Source organism: Clarias gariepinus, chromosome 2 (assembly GCF_024256425.1).
Source record: "Clarias gariepinus isolate MV-2021 ecotype Netherlands chromosome 2, CGAR_prim_01v2, whole genome shotgun sequence".
NCBI lineage: Eukaryota > Metazoa > Chordata > Actinopteri > Siluriformes > Clariidae > Clarias > Clarias gariepinus.
Window position 1 is genome coordinate 24,234,038 of NC_071101.1, and position 17,951 is coordinate 24,251,988.

At 38.4% G+C, this 17,951-nt stretch overlaps 1 protein-coding gene across 4 annotated transcripts in view; it reads right to left on the bottom strand.

Annotated features, from left to right (window-relative positions):
• Nucleotides 1-17,951, bottom strand: part of otud7a (OTU deubiquitinase 7A) — an 82,192-nt gene that overhangs the window by 25,773 nt on the left and 38,468 nt on the right. For 2 of the 4 annotated variants that reach the window (XM_053482637.1, XM_053482627.1), the window contains exons 2-3: nt 14,154-14,401; nt 7,549-7,703 (exon numbers count right to left, since the gene is read on the bottom strand). In XM_053482637.1, coding sequence (XP_053338612.1) covers nt 7,549-7,633 — 85 coding nt within the window. In that variant the 5' untranslated portion in view covers nt 7,634-7,703; nt 14,154-14,401. Of the gene's footprint in view, nt 1-2,147; nt 2,311-2,429; nt 2,641-7,548; nt 7,704-14,153; nt 14,402-17,951 lie in introns of those variants that run through there. The other 2 variants (XM_053482646.1, XM_053482654.1) reach the window with 2 other exon arrangements.

The following is a 17,951-nucleotide window of genomic DNA, read 5'->3' on the forward strand; positions in this document are numbered from 1 at the left end:
TGCTAGTGAACACCCACAGACCTGCAGAGCCTTCTTCAAACCCCAGCTTGAGCCCACTGAGCACACACACACACACACACACACACACTTGTACACAATGTACTCAAGAAGGCCAAATATACTATGGGTTTATACCCTAGCTTGGGTGTAACAGTCTTGGTCCTGGTATGAATGTAATGTTACACTGAGTGTGCGTAGGAAGGGATGCTGCTTACCGCTCGTGGTGCAGGCCACAGAGGTAAGGCTATTTGCTTTCTTCTAGGGTTTGCCTAATAAGATCACTCTGTGCACTCTGTGAACTCATTTTTACATTCACATTATTCTCCTCAGTGCTTCACTATCACTCTGACTCATGTGCATATGACAACACAGCCAAAGAATTGTATATGCTCCCCCTCCCCTTCTCTTTCCACTGTGGTCTCTAGGGTGCAAGCTTGATAATAACAACACTTTAGCATTATGGTTTCTAGGAAGGGGCTCATCTCGATGAAGCTTCTACTGGTTTTGTGGGGGACAATAATTTGCATCATGGGAAATGATGCTCATTTTATCGTGGATAAAAAATGACCATGGAGATATAACCAAGGCATGTTATAATACGGATTTACCGTAACTTCTTACCCCTGTGTTACTCATGCACTAATATTCATGTAAAATCTTATGAGAATATTACAGGTATGTTTATTGACGTCCTTGGATGATTTTATAGCCTTTTTATTCATGGATTTGATTTGTTCAATTGCATTCACTGTGAAATGGCAGCAGTAAGGCTCATTAAAAGCCAATTAACAAATTACTAATCATAAGCAGTGGCAGGCACAACATCAGCCAAAAGTCTCTCAGCTTTAAGTAGGAGGATTTAAGAAAGGACACAGGTCAGTTCTGTAACCTCTCATATCATTATGGTATGATCAAGGGCACACTTAGATCAGTGCACAAGAAGACTCCATGAGAGAGAGACTGAGGCAGCAAAAAATTTAATATGCAGGCTCCAAAGAGTGTGTTTGAAAAGGTAAGAAAAGGTTGTTACATGAAAAAACACAGCTGACTAAGGAAATTACCTCTTCAGTACATGCACGCTCAGCTCGATCTTACTCAGTATATTGCATAATCCCAGTGGACACTTTTGTAGGTTTGCAGCAATATCTATATATGTACTGTATACATATATACTGTGTAAACATATACACACAGACATGCAAGAAGTAGCTAGACACCCATAGGATAAAATGTATGCGCCACATTTGCAGCTGTTATTATGACTACCTGTTTGCTTCATTTCCGATATATATTTAAGTGCAAGGGTGTATTTATGTGTAAAGGGAAAATTCCAAAAACATTTCTGATTTGCAGGGGCCACAATGTTGGTCAAAGCCATTTTGTCTCCACATTGACCAAAATTCAAGCGATTGTGGAATTTATACTATTAACAGAATTATAGTTTAATTGCAATTAAAGTGCAAAACATAAAAAGTCATTACTTGGGGTGTTTTTACATTAGGCATAATTAATTTGTACTTTGACCTAGAATGATTGCCCCCACCTCCCTACTCACCCGCTGGCCAGCATTGACATTATTTTTGCTCTCCATTTTCGGGTAAATTTGCGTATTTACAACGTCCAATACTCAATACTCTTGTATGCCTTCCTACTGTATTGGCGATGGATATTTGGGTCGGAGCATGAGATTGGAGAAGACAGACGGAAGTGATGTCATGTTCCGTGCCCAAATCCACCTCTTCAAGCAGATTCGGAGCATTGTTCCCAAGCCTGAAACGATTCTGTTCTCACTGATCAAAATGACCCAGACTTTGGGTCTTGGAAACGTTCCCGGGGCCCTAATGAAAAAAACGCTTCTAGTTCACCTGGGCCTTTTGAAATATTACTTCCTTCAAGCTGTTTTAAGATCTACCTAGTGGAGTTGTTGCTGTAGCACAATCTCCAAAACCCTATCTATTATGGTCTCAAAGCATCACATCGCCATTTTGGATATCAATGAAAAGCTGCTATATCAGCCAATATGTCATTAGTCCTCAATCTCCTCAACCGTTTAGAGGTATTTAACATAGTGAGCCACAAGACTCTGTTGTCCATCTTCATGAGTCTTGGACTTTATGGCACAATAAATTCAATGGTTTGCTTCTTACCTGGAAAGTCAGCCATACGTGAAGGGGATCCATATCTGCTCCTTGTAGACTTTCCACTATTGTCCCACAAGGTTCAGAACTTGATACCACTGCTATTCAGATGACACTCATCCACACCTTCTCTCCCCCAGACACCCATGTTTCCGCTCAGATCTCAGCATGTCTGGGAGACATTGCATCATGGATAGAACTTAATCCCAACAAAACTGACCTGATCTTTATCCCAGGTTTATCTTCCATGTTAGGATTTTGTGATTTCTCTGGACAATGAGATGATCTCACCTTTGGTCACTGCACGCAATCCTGGATTAACTATGGACAATCAACTTTTCTTCACGCTAATCTGACACATTCATGCTTTCTCTTTTATAATGCCAGAAGGATTTTTTAATTTCTATTCTTGTCGTTTTGAGACTTTATTACTGCACTTACTTCAGGCAGGACTGCCTCTATGCGTCTTTCGACCTCTGCAGCCGATTCAAAATGCAGCCGCACGACTCGTTTCTTTACCGACTTAAATTTTCCAACACCACCCAAATGCTACACTCCCACCACTGGCTTCCTGTAGCAGCATGTATTAAAATTAAAACACCAATGCTTACCTAACTAGCCAAGCCAACACCCACAAACCTCAAAACAGTTTTCACACCCCAAAACGACCCGTACTCCCTCCGGTCCTCAAGCACTGTTCGACTCCACCCACCATCTCTCAGGGTGCAAGTAAAGCATGCATCAAGACTCTCTGCTCAGGCACCTAGGAGGTGGAATTAATTTCCTGTAGATGTTAAGCTGAGTCACTGTCAGTCTCCAAAGTATGTCTTAAGATCTACCTTTTACTATAGTACATAAATCTATCCATCGATCCATCCATCCATCCCACTTATCCTGTGTGGAGTACTAGATGAGCTTGTCCCACGGAACCTTACAGTTAAGGCAGGGTACACCCTGATGGGGTTCCACCCCATCACAGGGCAAAAGCACTGGAAGAACATGCAACTGTATACTTACCTAGACTGGAGGTGAGATTCAACCCCAACAGTGCTGTTTAAGACTGATGGTACTCTAAGACTAAGGATGTGTCCTAGTGAACCAATATCAAGATGGATTTATTAACAGAGAGTTCAAAACACTTCTGTAAGTCACTCTGGATAAGAGTGTATGACAAATGGCATAGATTTAAATGTAAAAGTATACTCTAAATCATGTACAGTGGGGCAAAAAAGTATTTAGTCAGCCACCAAATGTGCAAGTTCTCCCACTTAAAAAGATAAGAGAGGCCTGTAATTTTAATACATCATAGGTATACCTCAACTATGAGAGACAAAATAAGATTACATCGTAGGATTTTTAATGAATTAATTGGCAAATTTCTCCGTAAAATAAGTATTTGCAAGATTTCTGACTTTCACAGACCTGTAACTTCTTTAGGAGGCTCCTCTGTCCTCCACTCGTTACCTGTATTAATGGCATCTGTTATCAGTATAAAAGACACCTGTCCACAACCTCAAACAGTCACACTTCAAACTCCACTATGGCCGAAACCAAAGAGCTGTCAAAGGACACCAGAAACAAAATTGTAGACCAGCACCAGGCTGGGAAAACTGAATCTGCACTAGGTAAGGAGCTTGGTGTGAAGAAATCAACTGTGAGAGCAATTATTAGAAAATGAAATACATACAAAACCACTGAAAATCTCCCTCGATCTAGAGATCCACGCAAGATCAAGGTCAAAACGATCACAAGAACTATGAGCAAAAATCCCAGAACCACACGGGGAGACCTAGTGAATGACCTGTAGAGAGCTGGGGCCAAAGTAACAAAGGCTACCATCAGTAACACACTGCGCCGCCAGGGACTCAAATCCTGCAGTGCCAGATGTGTCCCGCTGTGTAAATGTCCAGGCCCGTCTGAAGTTTGCTAGAGAGCATTTGGATGATTCAGAAGAGGATGGGGAGAATGTCATATGGTCACATCAAACCAAAATAGGACTTTTTGGTAAAATCTCAACTTGTAGTGTTTGGAGGAAAAAGAATGCTGAGTTGCATCCAATGAACACTATACAGTACCTACTGTGAAGCATGGGGATGGAAACATCATGCTTTGGGGCTGTTTTTCTGCACCAGAAAAGGGACCAGGACAACTGATCCGTGTAAAGAATGAATGGGACTATGTATCATGAGATTTTGAGTAAAAACATCCTTCCATTAGCAAAGGCATTGAAGATAAAACATGTCTGGGTCTTTCAGCATGACAATGATCCTAAACACACCGTCCGGGCAACAAAGGAGTGGCTTTGTAAGAAGCATTTCAAGGTCCTGGAGTGGCCTAGCCAGTCACCAAATCTCAACCCCATAGAAAATCTTTGGAGGGAGTTGAAGGTCTGTGTTGCCCAGCGACAGCGCCAAAACAACCTTTGACCTCTGTCATTGCCAATAAAGGGTATATATCAAAGTATTGAGATTAAATTTAGTTATTAATCAAATACTTACTTTCCACCATAAATTTTTTTAATCTTATTTTGTCTCTCATAGTTGAGGTATACTTTTAAGTGGGAGAACTTGCACAATTGGTGGTTGACTAAATACTTTTTACCCCACTGTATTAATAACTAAACGTAGCTTAAAAAAATAACCATTTTGGGGCATACAATTTATCATAAATCTATGGGTGTCTATTTACTTTTTGGATACTGTATCTGTGTACTGTGACAGCACTTTTAGATTCATGTCCAGAGTTTATATGAAAAACTGAGTAAATAAAGTTAAGTCCTTATAGACATACTGGCTGTCCAGATGCAAAGCTACAAACTGACCTGATGTGGAATTGCTGTGGCAAGTAAAGATGATATTTACTGAGTGTCACCTGTACTGCTAGAGACCAAGGCCTGAGAGATACTATACTACAATAGCAGTATATTTCAGGTCTAGTAGGTATGTTGATATCCTTACTCCTACTTGCCACTAAAAAGTCAATCTTAGAGGACTATTGTCAGAACAAGTTGGTGAAGACATGGACAGACAAGCAAAGACAGTCCTAATTCCCTAGACTACATCAGTTTCAGCTCCACTAATTTACCAGAAGAAAGTCTGAGCCTTATGTCTTCCTGCATTTTTCCATCAACAGTATTTCTATTTTCCTGCTTGTCTTTTTCAGTACGGGTGCATATTTTTGTGTTCATGCTTTTTGCAGCAGTGCCAGCAACTCTCTACTTTTGAATAAATTCCATTGAACAGGCACAAGGGGAGCAGACTCGTAAAGCCATCACACACTGTGTTAAATCAGCTTGATGTTCCAGGACCTCCCTGATGACAATCAGACAGCCATGGCATTACTCCAGAGATGCCCAGAGAACTCCTCTAAGGTTCAGTCTACCATAGCGCGGGAGAAACTGGCTCACATTAGCAGGGTCACAAACACAACAACTCAACCGACACAGATGTGAAAAAGGGTTCTATGTGTTACAGAGGTGTCCAGAGGTTAAAAAAAATAAGCAAAAGGATGTGTTCATTAATAAAACATTATGATATTTTCTTGAAATCATTTATTTGTAATGAAACACATATAAGGAATTTTAAAGGAGCAGTCAAGTGGTAATGAAAACATAATAGGCCATCCTGCTTCCTGCCATTTCTGATAAAACATCCTATAAACAGTATTTCTACCGAAAAAAGCTAAACATGATGCACAATATTGGAACAACAAATTTTCAATTTGCCAAAGATACCCGAATGATGTTCTGTGCAATTTTAAAATTACCCATGAGAAAGCAGAATTTTAGAAAAAAGAAGCAGTGACACAACTACCATAACATCCCAACTCGCCTTATTCTTAATCGTATTATTCTCACAAGTTCTTCCTTTCCAATCAGCCTGTCAAATTCACGATTAGCAGCATTTTGGGTTCAAATTTATAACCACAATAACACACAAGAAAACACAGATGGGCAGCTAAAAGCCCCACACACAGAGGTCTGAAGTCAGTCAGAGCACTGGAGAAGTCTCTGGAGCTGAGCTAAGCAGAGCCATCCATCACTGCCCTGCACTGCATCACATGGGTCATTATTGTTAGCTTAGCCAAAGGAAACTATTTGCCACAGTTATAGCCCACTGCCGACACAATTTACCGACCTGAACAAAGCCGAGTGGAGCGGGGGGGGATAAAAAAGGCCATTTATTGCTGCTATGATTACAGTACATCCAAAACACACAAAGGCGCCACTGGGTGCTTTTCAGTATGCAGACAGCAGTGAGGAAGTATTCTCCAGCGACTAATCATAATGTCAGTTAATGATCCATTACTATTTACAAAGTGTCAGTATAAAAACTACTTTTTACAATCTGAAAGTTTTAAATAATACAAACTACTGAATAATAAATTGGTTTCACCCCTAATACCCAAGAAATTACGTATATTAAAGGGTATGCATTATTTATTTTTTATATGTACAGTATGTGGGTCTCCAGTGTGTGTGTGTGTGTGTGTGTGTGTGTGTGTGTGTGTGTGTGTACGTCAACACTCACTCATTCTCTATACAGGGTTGCAGTACAGTGTTGTGGGAAGCATGGAGATTAGACTCACTAGACTCTAAGCATAAAGCGGGGGATGCCCTGGTTGGGGACCCAGTCCATCACAGGGCACAAGCACATGCACACACTTACTAACACACTACAGGAAAATATGAACACAAATGAGCCTACTTTGCATGTCCTTGGACTGTGAGGAAACTGAAGTACGCGAAGGAAAGTATTGAGCCACAACGTTTCCCTGCCGCCTAACAAATTCTAACATAGTAGGTGATAAATCTGCTTGAACAATTTTGCTACTGGTATGACATCATTCCTGACAAGAAAGAGGAAGAAAACTATTTGCATAGCCCCCTTTGGTTCGCAAGGTTTCCCACAGAAAAGTTCTATTCCCTGCATTCTGATTGGCTGGAAAAAAACACTTCCGCAAAGATGCATGGGCGGCAGGAGCTCATTTGCATTTAAAGCTACGCACAACAAAACAGGGTATACGCAAATGTAATATTTCCACAAACAAAAAATTACTAGTTGGCTTGTTTAGCTCAAGTTAAAAGTTTCATATTCCTGTATACTCTATCAATTTGCATAATGGAAATGAATGATGAAATGATTGATAAAGTTCATGATATCATTTGAGGTTTAAACCACTGTTCAGGCTTAATCTGGCTTAATCCTGTTATTAATTATATGAGTATCTATTCATAATGAATTATAATTGATCATTCACAGTAGGTTTACTTGACTCATTTCAGTCATTTAAAATTAATGAATTCATCTCAATCCTTTTATCATTACACTCTAGTTTGTAAGATCGCAAACTAAAAAAATACCATAACCCAATCAATTATTAATTTAAAAACCACAATAAAAAAACTCACCCTCCAGCAGGTCACGTGCCAGACCAGGTTCAGCCCCTGTGGACCGAACAAAGTCTGACAGGACCGCGTCCATGTCCAGAGTCATGTGATCATGTGGCTGCGCTGTCCAGCCTGCAGCAGTGGCCTTTGTGGTAGCCAGAGCTTCACGCTCTCATCTACAGGTTACAGAGAGAAAGATATATCTTATTTCATGAAAATAAAGTTATTGCAGGCTTTACGACAAACGTCACTTTACTTTTTCATGCACTGGAGACAGGTTAATTATAGCCCTCAAATCTCTGAAGTGTCTGAAAAGTATTTTGGAAGTGATATCAGATGTGACAGTATCCCTCAGATGACCAAAGCCATAGCAAGGTAGGTAGGAGATAGAGAATGTCAAGCACTCCTCTTCACAATCTCTCTCTTTCTTACACACACACACACACACACACACACACACACACACACAAACGCACAAACACCCCTGCCAGTATGCCAGTGTGAATGAGTCAGAATGCAAGGCAGCAGCAGGCAGGGTGATGTGATGTTCCAGTCTGTGCTCCCAGTTTAGCTTCAGACAGTACTTTCTGATTATCACTCCCTTCTCTAACAATCCTTAGTGTGTGTGTGTGTGTGTGTGTGTGTGTGTGTGTGTGTGCCATCCTGCAGGAGCCCACTCTGACTGGGACACTCACCCTTGTGTTTGTTCTTGCTAAAATGCCATGCTGTTCGGTTCTGATGAGGTCAGAAGTGCCCAAACCGAGCCTTCCTGAGCACAGGGGCAACGCCTACGGCTGTGCTACAATAACAGTAGCCTTTGTCTGCATGTGTGGGTGTGGGTGTGTGTGTGTGTGTGCATGAGCCAGCTGGCTGCCCTGCCTTTACTTATGGAGCGTGACATAAGAATGAGAGGAATGTGAGACACACTGCCCAGTGCCCACAGAGATGAAACAGCTTCACTGGCCATGAAGAGCACACACACACACACACACACACACACACACACACACACACACACACACACACACACACACACACACACACACACACACTCTTGTCACTGTATCAGGTGAATTGAGCATATAGGTAGGATCTAGCATATACAGTATAGGGACACTAATTAACTAACTATAACTCTTTAAAAACTAACTAAAGTTCATGTTTATCAAACCTCCTTTTAAATGGTGATCAATGAACAACAACAGCATCTATTTGCAGTTTGGTGACGGTTTTCAGCACAACACAGATAATAATACAGGAGTCTGTGCCACACTGGTATAGTGCAGCATTGTTAGGTGTTTTAAATACTGCTAAAAACACCCAAAAGCAGTCTGTGGTCAAAACAGCACAGTGATCAAAGTCAACTTCCACAAGTTGTGCAATGAAACAAATAGGATTTTATTTTAACTCTACACTTACATAAAAATCAAACATATTGGAGCAAAATCCCAGTTAGTGTACAGTAAAAGTTTGGACACCTTTTTAGATTTTCTGAACAATACTAGAGATTCCCATGAACTAACATATACTGTATGGCATTGGGTAATTAAGTAACACCAACAACAATCAGTTATTTTTTTAAGACACGAAGGTCAACTGTTTTGGAATAGTTTTTGCAAGAACACTATTGTCAAGTGCATTTGCAAAACCCATCAAGCACCGTGATGAAAATGGCTCTCATGAAGACCTTCTCAGGAAAGCAAGAGCAGAAGTTTCCTCTGCTGCAGAGGAGAAGTTCATTTAGAGTTACCAGTCTCAAAAATCACCAATTAACAATTAGATTAGAGCCGTTATGAAGGATTTACAGAGTAGTAGAAAAATTAGCAGATACATCTCTACCAACTTTTCAAAGAAGATTATTGCATATTTTGTATGCCTTCAGCATTGATCACATGATAAGTGGTTGACTCACACATGGCAGCGTCACTGCTGTGCCGAGAGTTTTTCCACTTGGGGTAACACCACAGTCAGGCACATCCACAGATACACCCTTATGAGGGCTCAGTTCCCTGTGCTTTCGCTCTCGACTGTACAAGTACCCTCTTGGTTGGCATGTATATTAATTGTATTTTATAATTGCCTTTACAAAGCTCAAGAAGCAAAGATGCTTGTCTGCAATACTGTCAAGAGAGAAGAAAGACCAAGAGGCTCAGCGGAAATCAGTTATCTATGTCTGCATCATGAATGAATTTATTGGTCATACAGTAGTTGTAGTTTTACTAGGAAACTGCACAGTGGAAACCATGTTTCCTGTTTAATTGGTAAAAATAACATGCAACACTGCAGACTGTGATAAAAGAACATGAAACAACTGCATCAATACTAGCTTTCTAACAAGCAAGCTGTTTCCATCTCTGATGGTCATTAAAAGTTACATTGAGTTCCTGTAATCACTTTTGTCATGCAGCAAAAACAGAAAGTCTAAGTAATGTTTGGATCACGCACTTGAGTTTTGCCTGAGATTTTACTCTTAATTTCATATTATATAGTATATACTAATTCTTCAGTTTACACACACTAACATCCTGACCATCTGATAACGAGCTTTCATATTTCCTTATTAAAAATGTTTTAAACTGAGCTGCGAGGCATGAATGCATCGCTGTGTTCACTTCTTTATTAGAAGTAACCCTTCGTCCTCATAGGGCTGTTTTTAAGGGACCAAAAAGGTGAAAATCTGATGAGGCAAAATCAGGACTTTAGGGAGGATACTTTAATGCCTTAAAACAAAGTTTTTGCAGGGTCGACATGTGGGCAGAAATATTCGTACATGCAACGTTATGCAAGATCACTACACACGTGGATAGCAATCTGAAGTTTAGGCTGCAGCTGTTTAATAAGCATCTCACTGTTACAAGCTCTGTTGATTGTTGAACCTTTTTCTGGATAATGTTCCAATATTGGCCCTTAAGAATCCCAGAAAACTGTAAACTTCAATCTTCCAGCTGATGGTTGACTTTTCCTGGTCACTAGTAATGATTCTCTTTAAGAAACTCTTACTTTCCTTAGAGCATCAGAAGGTTCTGTTCATGCTTTTCCGTGAGTTGGTTCGGCACCAGGTACACCCTCAGACCACAAAAGAACTAATCGCTGCATGCTGCTCTTCTTGGAGCATCCACTTCTGCTTGCACCGCAGTTACAAATAACGTGATGTAACACTTTCACACCTGCACAGCAGTGACAGTTATAATACAGTATATGCGGAAATTTTTTTACCCACCCTATATTTTTACACAAATATACTAGTAAACTGACTGAAGTGGTGTGTAAGTGTGTGTGTGTGTGTGTGTGTGTGTGTGTGTGTGTGTGTGTGTGTGTGTGTTTAGGTATGTGCGTATTCAGTATAGTTGGTGCCGCAAAATGATACAGAACATCTGAAATGGCCTTTAAAAATTAAATATTTCAAATTAGGTCTGTTGATGAGGATATATTTTCATTCTAACCATCACTGAAGATTAATGTTTGTGTGATATCTATTTGAGGTGATGCTGAAGAGAGGACAATGCAATCAGTGGAGCATGAACAGATCTTTACGCTGCCTAAAGGCAGAGTAACCACTAGGGTAATATTTCTTTATTTTTTTTTATTTTTTTTGAATATGACTATAATCTGAATATGACTTGGCAAGGTGTGTGGTACAACCCTCAAAATACTGGGTAAGTTTATGGCTAACAGGACAGAAAGTACGCTTAACATCCTAAATAAATACATATTAAACAAAGATATCAAAATCACCTAACAATGCTGGACATTAAACTGGTACTGCATGTGTGTGGGATAAACACCAACAAAAGTCTCCTTTCTTTTTAATAAAAAATGACAGTATTGACAATTTCTCATGTAAGAAGAAAATCCCATCATAACGGCAGAAACAAGGCACAGTACAGACACACATGTATTATATCAATTGTAATTTTGTACCAAGTTAAAACGAGCCTGTAAAAGGAGCCTTTAAACTCCATGTACCTCACATGATAGCTAGCCTATTTATTACTAAAATACACAATTCACTACAATATCCACTTTAAGTATCTTCCATAGCTTATACAATTTAAAGGATATATATATATATATATATATATATATATATATATATATATATAAACTCCAATGAATAACTAAAATTTGATAGGAATTATAATTCAACGGCATTAATTTGCATAAATAGCTAGGATTAGAAACAAAACATTTATTTACTTTTTTATTTACTTGCTCTAATCAGAGTCAACACTGGCTGTGAGTAGACTATAAAATTATGAACAACAATAGGGTAACATCAGGACAATAAAATAAAATAAAATGGAGTAATAAAATGTGTATATGTATATGTGATTGGGGTGTGGTTGAGGGGTCGAGGGTTTTTTTTTTGTCCCTAGAGCACTGTACACAAAATAATGCACAATGTTGTACATAGGACAATAAATGTATTCATTATGTGTTCCATATGGGTAGAACATAGAACACAATTAGACAAATAATGCTAGATAAAAAAAAAGTATATAAGGAGTTAAATATTATGTCGCATAAACACAGCCGCTTTATCAAATTAACTATGCCTTCTTGCAGCAAATAAATTCGCAGATTTGTCCTTTTAAAGGCAAATATTTGGTGTCTAACATCTATGTTCATTCCTAATCCATTCTTTCTTGTACAAACAGAGCTTATAAAATAACACTTCTGTTTATAGATCAAAATCAGAGGACTCAAGTTTCAAGCTTCACTCTCCACAAAAAGCAACCTCCTACAAGACGATGTTGTACATGGAAAAATAATATATGGATCGCTTGCTCAAAATGATATTTCTTCTCCCTATCCTATACATTATTAATCAGACAGTGCTACACTTTAGCTGGAGATTAGCTGACCCAGTTACTGCAGTTGCAACTCCATTTGCATTGTGTTGTATGTACAATGGCATGTAAGCAAATGAGTTCAGAAAAGCACTCAAGCTATTAAGTAAAAGGTTCTGGCGAAGCCCATGCTTAAACTGCTGGTATAAACTCTGGGGTTAATGTTGACATAAAACATTTCTGAAGTCAAACAGGATTTAGTCGACCCTCTCGTTGTCTATGTTTCGCATCAGCGATGTCAAGTGAGTCACTCAGTGGCACCATGTTGAAATTCTGGGACAATAGAATTTTCCACCAATAAACCTTCAAGCCACAAACAGGTTAAGAACTATTTAATATTCCTAACTGGATAAGTTATTGTATGTAAAGTAATGATAGGAAAATCCCCTGGATTCAGTCTTTTACTGGTCTGTGGTGTGTACCCATATCATTGACTAAGTGCTTGGAAAGAATATGTGATGATTTCTTTCTTTTTTTCTACAATAAAACATACTGTTTTATTCTAGTTATGGAGCACAGCTGAGGTCAGGAAGCCATAACGTTCAAAATATGCTATAAAAGTACATAAACAAGAGTCGCTTTGTGGATTTAAATAAGCAAATACTTAAAAGCCTTTGACTGGATAATTACTGCAGGGATTAATATGTTTTAGCTGGCAACAATTCTGTTAACCCTAATAAAATAAGTACGCTTTTATTCCTTAAGCAACCATACAGGAGATATCAGGTGTCATGAAAAAATATCTTACTGTGTTGATGGGTCAAATTATTGACGTGCATTAAGCAAAGAAAACAACTAAGGAATTGCTGAAATTACTGGAATTGGGTTAAGAACTGTGTATGTATTAGTGTATTAATACACGAATAAACAAAAATTTTAAACAGACTTAATGTTGATAGGAATCATAAAGATTACATTTTGGAGCAATGGAAAAAGGTCATGTGGTCTGATAAGTGCAGATTGTCCATATTCCAAGATGATGGAGGCATCAGGGTGAGAAGAGAAATGCATCAGGCATATGTATTGGTGTAATAATATAAAAATCCTGGTTCTAAAATGAATGGTTCTAAAATAAGAAAAAGTTTTTGAGTGCAATAATTGTTTTAGTTAGGGAAAAAAATGAAAATCATGTGAAAGAATTCCCAAGGTAAAGAATTCCCAAGGTGATATAAATCATTATTCACATTTTAGCAGAAATCGTGCAGCTCTAGGTCTGGGGTTGCTTCAGTTGGTCAGCTTAAGGCTCAGCAACATTACATGAAAATGAAGTCGGCTGATGACCTAAATGTACTAAATGACCAGGTTATCACATCTGTGGAGTTTTTCTTACTTGATGGCAAGGGAATATTCTCAAATTATGAATGGATGGTTCTGGGATCATTAAGAATAATTTTCACACATTAATTGACAAACATGTGACCTTAATCTTAACCCCACTGGAAGTCTTTGGAATGTGCTGAAAAAGATTTTACTGAGTGCTTTGAGTTTCTTATCAGTATAAGATCTCGGTTAAAAAACAAACACATACAAGTACAGTAACAAAAAAATAGTAGAAAAGAGTTCTTTGGCCTTGCAAGCCAACCACTTAAGGCAAAAACCTAATTCCCAGTTAAATCCAGTTCATCTTTAGGATGTACCATTTATGAAAGGCATTGTATATAAATATTTACATTCAAATTCAAGTGTACATGTATATATTAATTAAATACACTTCTGTTTACACCATACTATTATTAAAAATATTATATGTCTGCTGATACAGGCTTATAGTCTTACTTTTTGTTCGTTTTTTAGCGCAACGTCTTCAGCCACCTCACCACCATGGTTTGATCCAGAAGCTGTCCTTCACACACACACACACACACACACACACACACACACACACACACACACACACACACACACACACACACACACACACACACACACACACTCACACTCACACACACACTCACACTCACACACACTCTTCTTCTTTAATCCATGTTTTCTACGAAAGGATAGCCTTCAGGTAACAGTCAGACCTAAGACAAAGGGAAAGAATAACAGGAAAAGTATAAGTAAATGTGAAAAAAGTATGAGATAAAACCCCTCTGTTCTGTTCCATATCAATCATTGTAACGCAGTCTATAATTTCTGAATGCCTACTGTACATCCCTTACTGTAAACAAGAGCAACCTAACACCCTCTGACCTGCTGCACACAGAACAAGCGTGTGAGCTGAAATGTACCCATATAAAGACAACCGCTACAGAAACCCCAGACCATCTGCACCCAGAGTCTTCTTCCAGTAAGCCGTATACTGCCCCTTGCTATAAGATAAGATACCTCTTTTTCGTCCCACAGCAGGGAAATTTCTTATTATTACCATACTGTTTACTGTAGAATTGAAGCTACAGCTAAATGTTACCTTTGCAGAGTCACTAATAACTCTAAACAAAGTGATACTGAAGACTGAAGTACACCAGTATTTAGCTCCAGGAAATGACAAACATAAGCATGCAGGTAGAGTGACGAACCAGGGTCAGGTCGTTGGCTATTATTGACATTTTACTTTTGTATACTAACTTTAGACCTATTATGCATTTAAATCACTGACTCTTCTATCTGTGTATAATTTGAGGGACATTCAAGACTTTTGAATCTGCAGAATAACAGAACTCATTTATGAGAGTAAAAACTCCCTTTAGTTCTCTATATAATCCCCTGCCACACTAATGCACTTATGGTAGAAAGATTTCTTCAATACATTAGAGCCATGATTAGACTGCCTGCCTCATGTCTAAAATGCTGGCCTCCCAGGAGCTCCTTTAATGGAGCACGTAGAAATGGGAGTAAGCTCAGGACTGCATGGAGATGTGGCAATAACTCGCGGCCGAGTTCCTGTAAGGGGCAAGTGGTGTTCATGGAGTATTGTGTGTACAGTTCCCACTGACAGATTTGTCTCTTCTGAAAAATCCATTGATCCTGTGAACATTGATTGCTGAATGTTCGCAGGAACAACTACTATGAGCTCTGAGCCACATGAACACCCCTTATTCCCTTACTAAAGAGAATTCTTATTAGGAAGGGAAATATTAAATTTCCATGTTTGTAAAAATGATGCAGCATCCAAATGGACCTATGAGAAATTTCGGTTGTTTTAGGGCAGTATACCAGGCCAAAAAAAAAAAACAATTACAATCTTGATTCCTACATACAAGTGTTTTAATTACTAAATGACAGCAATTCAGTTGCATGTTTTTCCCTGATGCTATATTAGTCACACTCATTGGTCACACTCACATAGTGTAAAACAAAGCACTATTAATTCAACAATCAGGCCAGAGATTAGTCAATGATTCAGTCATAGAGACCAGGTCACTTGAAACAAGGAGACAGACCTAAAAAGACTAGTCAGTTTACAGTATTTTGTGGAGTTGGAATAGAAGTTTTTCAAGTTTTACACTCAGAGTTTATTTGCTCTTGTTTAAGCTCTCAGTCGCACATGTTCAAATTGTATTTCCACTCTCTCCTCTGAACACAATCAATGTCACAACAGTGTTTGTTCGAATCCAGCCATTCAGAGGCTAGAGAAGGGACAGTACCAGCCAGTCTGGAGAGGGAGTTTATTCTGATGTTTCTTATTGGTTCCTTTTGATGCTCTCTGTGTCCCTAACTGCTGTTGCAATTAGCAGTTAGTTTATACTCTATTATTGTATGTGTTAGTTTAGATCATTATTATTTTTATCAGAATATGGTAAATGCACATGCACTAAAAATAGCATGTTGAATAATACAAAAGGTTGCCGCAATAAAACGGTTTGAATTTTTCCGCATTGTAATTTGAACAGAATTAAAAAAAAATGAAAAACATTTCGGCACTACGATTTATTGTGGTTGTATATTTTAAATGAAAGTTCTAATTCAATGCAGCAATTTTGACCTTACTTAGTTGATATTCGAAAATATATTCATTTGTTAAAAATACCATCTTAATTCTTTTATAACCTAAGAAAAAGGCTATTCAATTTCAGATTGACAAATTTCTAAATTCAATCATTATTTGTTCAGTCTATCTAATTCAACATGCTATTTTGCTTTAAGGAATTTTGGCAACAATTTAGACAAAAATTAATTCTATACTGTAAACTGTCTAAAGTATTAACTGTTCAAAAGTATTAACTGATAAATGATAAAAATCATGAAAGAATCATGTGAGGATCTTGATCTCAATTCCCATGAAGAAAAATAGTGATGCATATTTTAGCAACTGAAATAAAAGTATATATTGATTTGAAATCTCTTTAGTCTTAGCCAGCATCATGTTTCATACAGGAGTGCTCATTCTAGAATATTACACAGCATTTTCCTCTGATATTCCCCTAAACACCACAGTCTCATATCGATATACTGCACATTTCTTCCACTGTAGTAACTGCAAAAGACACAGTAATCACTGACTTATAGCTTTATAAGGAATTATAGTATAGGATGGAATTTTAAGACATTAAAAACCAATGTCAGAAATATAGACAATAACAAAATAATCAAATAAAAAAAATAACAATATCACACACTGTGTCTAAGCATATTTTGTGGTAGCTTACTTAATTTTAAGACTTTTTTCAATTAAACTTGTGCAACAACAAAAATACTATCTTGCTATATCTGCATCAAGACAAGGCAAAAATCTGCAACAAGACAACATGGAAGAAAACAAGCATGTATGCAGGTCAGACGAGCATCTTAACTACAGTACCCATGGTAGCAGGAACACAGCAGACAACACCCTCTGCAGTCTTTGTCACTGTTGCCTGTGCCGAATAGTGACTTTCTTTATAAAACCTCATCTCTGGAAGACTCCCCAGGTTGGTAGGTAGACACCTGGCTAAAATTTGCATAACCTGTTACTGCCGTTACAGGCTAAACGAACGGAACAGATTTGACATTTTTCAGAAAAATCATATAAAGTTGAGCCACAGAAATAAATAAGATTGGCCCTGCTGAGTGAAAAATCCTAAATCACCATGACCACTAGTTTAAGAAGTGATTGCAATGGATGATTTGATAATTGCTAATTCTGTCCTACTGCAAAAGTACTACCAAGTCTCTAAGGGCTCTGGTTCCTCATGTTTCCTCCGAGACATGCAGCAGGGGAGCTCAGTATGCTTGTAGAAAAGCACTAACTACCCTCTTCTGGATAAATGAGCTGATGTTATCTAAATAAAAGAGAAATACTAATGCCATCCTTCCCAGGCAGATAACTGAGACAGTGGCATTGTTTTCCGTCATATTGTGCAGAATCAAACTTGCAATCACTTTAAGAGCTGATGTTGCTGTTTTGGTAGTTCCTTACACCCAAATCCCCTTACAGTATATAAGGACATGGCATTAGTTATCAGGTGCTAATGAAGAGAAACAGCCTGTGAGGAAAAATTGCACCATAGTAGAACCTGGGTCTCAGTAGGTTAAAGCAGTCTTAATGGTAATTGGTCACTGGATTCTAATTCATCAAAAGGTCATTGGTGGCTTTGTACCCGGGTTCGATTCCCAGCCAATGCCCAACCCACTAGGGTGCTGGGAATCCTTAAG